Source organism: Netta rufina (assembly GCF_964035555.1).
Source record: "Netta rufina genome assembly, chromosome: 2".
Classification (NCBI taxonomy): domain Eukaryota; kingdom Metazoa; phylum Chordata; class Aves; order Anseriformes; family Anatidae; genus Netta; species Netta rufina.
In genome coordinates this window covers 61,980,864-61,989,137 of record NC_140124.1, presented here as the reverse complement: position 1 = coordinate 61,989,137, position 8,274 = coordinate 61,980,864, and the positions used below count along the sequence as shown (strand labels likewise).

The 8,274-nt window shown below is 38.0% G+C and overlaps 1 protein-coding gene across 1 annotated transcript in view; it reads right to left on the bottom strand.

Moving 5' to 3' along the window:
* Positions 1–4,356: 4,356 nt before the first annotated feature.
* The window catches only part of BMPER (BMP binding endothelial regulator), a gene marked incomplete at both ends in the record, with an annotated part of 153,117 nt that continues 149,199 nt past the window's right edge, over positions 4,357–8,274 (bottom strand). Inside the window, one exon of the mRNA XM_084281363.1 lies at positions 4,357–4,538. Coding sequence (XP_084137489.1) covers positions 4,357–4,538 — 182 coding nt within the window. The remainder of the gene's footprint in view (positions 4,539–8,274) is intronic.

Here is an 8,274-nt window from a genome sequence, read left to right as displayed (position 1 = left end):
AAACTCAGCAGTGGTTCTGCAAAGGTTTCTGTAACGAGGTGGAAATGTCTCTCTCACCAGAGGGGTTACTAAAATGGTAAACATCAGGATAGCAGCGCAAGTATTTGATGAGCACATATAGCATAAAGTTCTTGTTTAATAAATAATTAACAAATAAATAATAAATAAATAATGAATAAAGTTATTGTTTAATAAAGTTCTTGTACTGAAATCTAAGCATTATGCCCCCTTAGTTGGGACTGTTCCTGAAATTCCTGAAACATCTCATTACTTCAGTGCTGAATTGTCTGCATCTTCTTCTCCACCCTGTCCATCTGCAAATACATGGACTATTATTCTTATATCCCTTATCTCTGGTGTTACCTTGTCCACTGTTAATGAAGGGGAAAAAAAATGTAACTCTTGGCTGTTGATCAGAATCAGCCCATACTTTGAAAATGTCAGCTTCTGTCAGTAAGAAGCTAAGCAGTGTCACAGTGTATTTGAATCCTATGTTCAAACAAAGCAGAGAAGCTCCCAATGAGAACTTATTTCTTTAGATCATCTACCAGAATCTATTTATTTGATTTAAGGATAGGTTCACATTTGGGTAGGATATAGGAATCTTCTTTGTTTGCTACAAGTGCATAACTAACTCCATGGAAGAAAGGTGTTCTTGGAAGATGTAGGAGTACCTACAGGGTCTTGGGCTACACCTTAAATTGCTCTGCTTGGCTGTGGTTTGACTTCATGGTTTATAAACTTCAACATATATGATAAAAATAGACTCAGTTGAAAGTAAATGAGGGGGGAAGTAAATGTATTCTACCTCCATATATGCCAATTGAAAGCTGACTTCGAAGTGACAGTGATATGGGAGATACGGACAACCTGATCCAAAGCAGACCTGGGTAGATTGGTAAAATACCAGCTGACATTCCTCCCAGTGAGGTTTAGCATTTCAGAACAGTTTCAATCTACAAATGTAAAAAAAGATGCATAAACGTAAATGCTTCATTTCCCCACTGAAGTACAGAGTATTAAATGACTTGTCAGGGTTATGCAACCCTGCTTATGCACAGCAGGTTAACAGCAAAGCTATTGATCCAAGTCTTTCCTTGAGTCCATCCGCTGGATTGCAACACTGCGACTCAGACTTTCCTTTTGATCCCTCTTTGGTTGGAACATCTGCTCCTTCAAATATATTTCACCTTAATGAATTGGCAAAAAATTATGTGCACAGATTGACATAAGTACAAGCAAGACAAAAACAATCGGTTTTGTATGGTAAATACACCACATCGTATTATTAAAAAACACATTTAATCACATATTTACCACATTATTGCCATAGCATACTAAAATTGGATTATCAGTGAATTTTGTCAGAAATAAATCTCCAGTTGTACACAGGAAGTTTCCAGCTCTAGCATCCTGGGGTAATATTTCATGAGCCAAGACAGCAGAATTAGAAAGAATGCTGCACTAAGAAGGAAGATGTGCTGCAAACCAAACTCTCTGAGGCTGGTGGTAATGTTGTTATTGATGTTATTGGGCTAGACTTTCGACTTTTGAATAGTCTGGAAAAAGGTCAAACAGGAGAGTGGAGTGAGACAACCCTAACTGGAACTGATCTGGTCTGAATAGCTTAGTTGTAACCATACAATGAATAGCACAGAGTAGCCACAGATATAAAGCCCATGCAAAGTTGAAATGTAGGGGTAGTCTCTAGAAAAGCAGACCTCCTTTACTTTAGATTATACACAAGAACTGGGCAGATGATAGCTCCACCATGGCCTCGATAACTGTGGCATTTGGAGGAAAAATCTCTACAGCACAGCTCTAGGGCGCAATCAGACAGCTTAGAGGTAAAACCACTTTATTCCTCAGTCCACATCACTAAAGCAGGGGGCTGCCCTTAATTAGGCAGATGTAGAAAAGCTATACTGAGGAATGAGTCATTTTGCAGTGACCTGTAGGTCAGGTTTCAAACTGAACCATTTTAGGACTTAAAAAATAAAGAATTCATCCTACAGACAGTCTGTGTCACCTCTTCACCTGGCAGCAATTAAGCATTGCTTGAATGCAATCAGTGGCCTGAGAGAGCTGGAGGGTTCTCCCTTCACCTTTCACTCACCTTCATCTAACAGGAGAAGAAAAGGGAAGGACACCTCTATACACTGTTCATCTATGCAATTTATTTGTTTATTTATTTATTTATTTAATTTTATTTTGGAAACACGGTAAGTAAAGAAAATCAATCAGTAGTGAAAATCTATCCTAACCTAGAGCTGGGCAAACAACCTTTTTAATAGTTTAAATGCCATATCTGTGGTATAACTGATGTTTAAATGCCGTATGCTGTGGTATAACTGATGCTTTAGATTATTTTAATGACTGCTATTTCATGTTTTAACTCCATGGACCAATTGCAATTGTTTTCAACTTCAGCTTCGCTATTCAATTATCACATGAGCTGCATAAAACCCTCTCAGTTTCCTGCTCTGACAGAATCTGCACATTTGCAATTCTGCTTCCCAGCGCACTTGTGTATGTGGCTTTGAAACCCACTCTGCCAGTAAAACTGAATTATTTGATTGTTCCGAGAAAACGAACACAAAAGGGACATAAAAAGAGCAAGCTGAGTTTATTCAAGATTTGGACAAACATCTGTAGAATGCTCCTGGCATTATTTGCCCAGCTCTTTTTAACACTGTGGTGGTACAGCATTTTAAACAGTGTGGTGCCTATGGTACCCATGCTCACTCAGCGTCTTCCTCCAAGACAGGATCGCAGACAGGCTGTATAACCCAAAATGTGTTGTACCCACACACTCACTGCAAACTCAGACCCTGCAAAGCTTCCTGGAGGGCGAAGAATTAAAGGGGAAAATTGTTCAAAGCATCACAATGTGCAATTTCAATGTAAGGCATAATCAAAGTAGCTGTGTGGGAGGATATTACTTCATTATAAACCTCAATCAGATGTCCGAAGATTTCTATCATCTCAAGAGAACATTCCATCAGGCTCTACAAGAGGTTTTCTAGTAGAAGAAAAATTGCTCTCCCCCCCCACACCCCCCTTATCCCCCCCCTCTTCAGGCTTGAGAAAGTTGTATGGCTTTTTTAACAGTTTATAATGAAATCCCATATTACTGCTTCTCCCCTGGGAGACTTCAAAAGTCATGCAAACTTCACAGAGCCCGTATGTTTGTAAACCTCAAGCAAAAGACCAGTAAGGAAATAAATTGCAGTTCTCCAATTAGCATCTGACATTCTCTAATGTTTTTTTTTGAAAGGGTGAATTTGTCTTTTTTCTTAACCATGCTGATAGAATAAATGAGTTACTAAACCCAGCATTATTTCATGTTTTAAGGCACACTGAAATCAAAAACTCCAATTCACGGTGGAATACGAAACAAACACAGCAATTTAGAACATGCTAAAGGGGATAAAACATGCATGAATATTTTCTTCAAGCCCCTTATTGTGTATTCACAGCTACTGCCAAGCACAACACCATAGACGGGGTATTAGGATATGAAATGGGAAGTGGTCAAATTTTCAAAGCAGGCTGCTGGGTGTTGAACACTTTTGAAAATCTGGCCCTTGACTCTTGGTGGTGTTCCAGAAAGAAATCTCTCTCTGCTGGCACTTGGCCAATCAGTTTTGGAAATCCTTTTGCACAGTTATTTCAGTAAAGCATAAGAGCCGATCCTTAGCTTTCTCTGTGTGATTAAGCACTGTCACCAATCACTATGCAGCTCTAAGGTACGTATGAAATATTCCTAGATAAATCCTCCATTCCCAGAGAAATGTGTTTTCTGTACAACTGTAAATCCAGGTTCTGTGTTGAAACTAATCCAGTCTGGCAATGCTGTGGCCCTAGAAAAGTTTCCTTGGAAACAACAAACTCATGCAATGGTAAAGTCAACCAATCTTTTCATGCCACTATATTATATTAAAAACACCTGGTTTATTTATACAATGACTTACAGATTAGGGTTTTAGAAATAATAATACATAAACTTTATAGCAAAAAATATACATATAATATTTCATCCTTCTATGATATATAGAAATGATGTATATTTGTGTGTGTACATATATATAAATATATGGGTTGTAATTATGTTTAGGGCACTTGTGTATAGATATGTGTATCTACATACACACAGTATACATTTATTTATCTTTGTTGGTGCCATGTGTGTATACATAAGCACACATAAATACCCACACAGGACCATATTTACACTCTGTGAGTAGATGTGTACATTGCAGAATCTGCACACAAACAGCTGTAGTCCTTCACTGGCTGTGAGCATCAGGGGGGTCAGTGACGCCCACGTTAGTGTCCGCTGAGAGAGAACAAATGTCATCGCTGCGGGCATAGGACTGGCTTGATGCATCTTCCTTTGTGAAGAACTAGATTTGCTGGACAGTGGCACCCTGCAACGCAGGGCTTGTTGCATGGTCCAATCTCATTCCAGTTGTCACATGTTTTGACACATCCTGGACCACAGGTATCATAAACTGCACCGTGTTTACACTGGGTTGCTGAAAGACAATCAAAAGGAACAGAAGATGAGTGTTACACAAAGCCAGGTAAGGACACACAAGGAAATTTACATATCTTGTTGCCTGCTTTTTACTGCAAATATCAAAAGGTACCGTTTGGTATTATGATCATCTAGAAGAAAAAGCTAATTGTAAAGAGATTCCACTGCATGAAATGCAACATGACTTTACATGACAAATGTAAAGGAAGCAACATTCCTAATCAAAAAGGTATCAAGTTCCTAGCAGTCTTGAACATCTTGAGAATTTTACAAAACTGACAGTCTATAAACCTTTGGCAAAGTTTCTGTCTAGAAGCAGATCTGTGTCTTGTATTTAATGACCAGCATTTTTTACTTACTTGTTATAATGTCTTTTATCAAAAATTCCCGAAACATTTACATGGACAGTTATTACCAATTCCACTATTACAGAAAGAAAAGACAGTCATTCACCACAACAGGCTTTCTATTTCTAAGATTATACTTTCAATATTGCATATTGTAGCAAACCAAAACTATGTTGTTAATTCAGCAGCACCATTTCTTTTATAAAAAATAAAATAAAAAAATCAATGATTTCTATCCTTTGTGCTATTTTATCAAGGGATCACTGAGAATGAGGATTCTCGTACCTAATGATTCCAGTATCTATTCAATGATTTATGTAGCTGGCAGTTCAATGGGTTTCCAACATAAAGACTACTGCGGGCTCAGCTAAAAGCACTATAAGGCCACCAGATCAATATTTAAACTCTTAACATTTTATATCCTGCCTTTTTAGTATGGAGAATAATCCATGGTTCAATAGCAAATAAGAGCCTGTTACTCTTTCTAACAGCTGTGCTGATGGCAAAAACAACTGATAAAATAGTTTATAGATGGTAACAGACTCTCAAGCATCCAGAAACATCTCTTGCTATTTACAGAGAGGTGGCTGAATTATAAAAGGTTTCTTCCATTTTGAGAGAGATTGAAAGTGCAGATTTTGTTAAAGAAGAGTACTGTTATGGACAGAAAGTACTGTTTTGTTGTGTGGACTAGCCTCAGAGTGTCACTACATTGTTGCTATTATTTATAAAGAGAATATGTGCAGAAATAAACTGATTAAAGCACTGAAGTCTCTAAGAGAGTTACAGGAAAGATGGAAGTCTTAGTGCTAAGGCATCATAAATTTAAGGGGTTCTTCTGCAGTAACAAAGTGATCTTCAAAACAGCATCAGCTTCTTGCCAGTTTTACTTCTTACACATTTTATAGCATCTATGCAAATGCAAAAACAGCACTGAAGAAGGAAGGAATTCTGGAAAGTTCTCAGGACACAGGTACTAAATGTGCAAACAAAAAGATGGCTAGTACAGCAGAAAACAACCCTGGAGTTACAGAGAATCAACATATAAATATTAGAAAGATATTAGATATAAGGTAGATATTAGAAAATAAAGTTTTCTAGCTCTAAGCAGGAAAAAGCACTAGAAAAAGCTACTTAAAAGCTCTGTGAGACATCTTTTATTGAACATCATTTTAGAATAAGTTGGGAAAATTATCTTTCAGGAATGTTTGAGATGATAGGCTTATTCTGCCTTTGGGGACTTTTTTTCAAGCTTTACATTTCTATCTTCCTCTGCATAACTTCTGTGCACATTGAAGAAGGGAATAAACAAAAGGAAGAATTTAAATGAAATTTAAAAGGGAAATAGGAATTTCAGAAGGTGGAAAAAACATGCAAGCAATATTAAGCATACAGTAATACACTAGATTCACTACAAATTGCACTTACACAATGTGTTAAGAATAGAGATCAAATCCCTAGAGTGGAAAGAAAAATGTGCAGAGTTTCCAGGAGCTTCCAAACATATTAATATATTTTGCAAATGTATTAATTGTCTATAAAAGTAGACTGAGATGCTCAAAGCACAACATGAGTTGTCTTAAAGAGGCCGTGACCTTAAGATTTTAGCCTGTATAGGCTTAATTCCACAAAGCTTTATGGCAGTAATAGCCAGCCTATTTATTCCACCTGAGCTCTGTTTGGTGCCTTAGCTGTTGGTTTTGAGGAAAGTTGGCTCAAGGTTTCCTTTCCACTTCCTCATGTCTCCCAGAGTAAAAGAGAATATATTACAGGCTGCCTTCAACAGCTGTGGTACCCATAAGTTCTCCCCAGCTCTACTCTACCACATAAGGATAGATGCCCTCTTGCATGTCCAGATACTTCCTTCTCCTTGAGATGATCCCATGGAGAAGACATGACGGCTCTAATTTCTGCTGTAGTCAGTCCATAATGGGATTATTAACTTACTGCCAAGGGAAAAATCAGAAAAGTACAATAGTTGCTGTTAAAGTTCCCCGGATGGTTTTTATTGTTGAGTGCTTCAGTTGTTAACATGTGGTGTGATTGATCCAGAACATTCCACGTCATCAACAGTTTAAAAAATAAAAATAAAGGCATTCTGCAGTAGGCTTCTCAGGGACTGATGAAATGAATCAGTACCTTGTAAACATGGAAAACAGAAGTGATGCCTTTGCACCCATCTTTTGAGGCAAATTCCTCTCTTATAGAACTAAGTTCTGTTAGTAATAACTTCCTCAGTCCACTAGCAAAAAAAAAAAAAAAAAAAAAAAAAAAAAAAAAAAAAAAAGCACAAAAGTTACTAATAATACTGCATTTTGCAATGTTACCAGTCCCAACAGGATTTTTCCACTCTTCTTCTAGAACATGTGTCTGGCATGACAGATGTGAGCTTCCTCAGACCGCTTTCTGAGCTGGCAGGACGATAGCCAGCTCCAGTCCAGAAGCCATATAGTCACATAAATACAGCACTGTGCCTGAGCTAATAAACCCTGCCTAATAAGGCTATACAGTTTTCAGACCAGAGCTGGCTTATTCCAGCCAGTTTGGCACTTTCACAGAGAAGGCTTGTATCTGTCAGCACCCGTCTTTGTAGACATAGCTGTAATTTTTTAGGAGGAATTTTTGCTCCCCAATATAAAAGTCAAAGTACCTAACATGGAACTGCTGAAGACTCCCCTTGTAGTATGATATCTGGTAAATCTGCTTCCACAGAAATTTCTGAGCTAGTATTTGTGCATAAGTGCATCATGCAGCTTCTTGTTGCATAGTTTGGGCTTTCAAGGTGTTTTGAAGGACTTTCAAATTAGATGTCACTCGTGGAGCTTGAAATTCACAAAATGTCCTTTAAACACAGAGAAATAGAAGGCAATAAACCTGAACACTGCTCTTATCATGATACAGTTCTGTTGATCTTTCAAACTTTCAGTTTTTAATAAGTTTCCACTGAGAAGTCAGAGTAGCCTTCCCCCTTCTGATGCATATTCACAGAGAATTAGAAAGATTAAAGAAAACCGAGATGTAGCAGGTAAAAAGAGTGACGTTGGCTAGAGAATTCCACAGCAGAGAAGAGGGGACCCAGCAGAGAAGAGTGAAAATCAGATACAGGCTCATCTTTTGATTGACAATGATCAGTCAAACCTCTAGTTTGACTGATCGTTGTCTAGCCTGACTGATCATAAAGGGATGAAAGGAGAAAATTGTTCAGCTTTTATGAAGTTGTTGGAGCATGCCAGCACATCAATGCTACCATGTGCACTTTGCACTCTATTATATTCCCTATCTGCTTTTTCTGTGTGGGTACGTCCATGGCAGGGAGTTACTGACATCAGCCATCCTAGAGTCATCTTTCCCTCAGTGCCCTTAGAAATTCAGCGTTAAATTGCTATG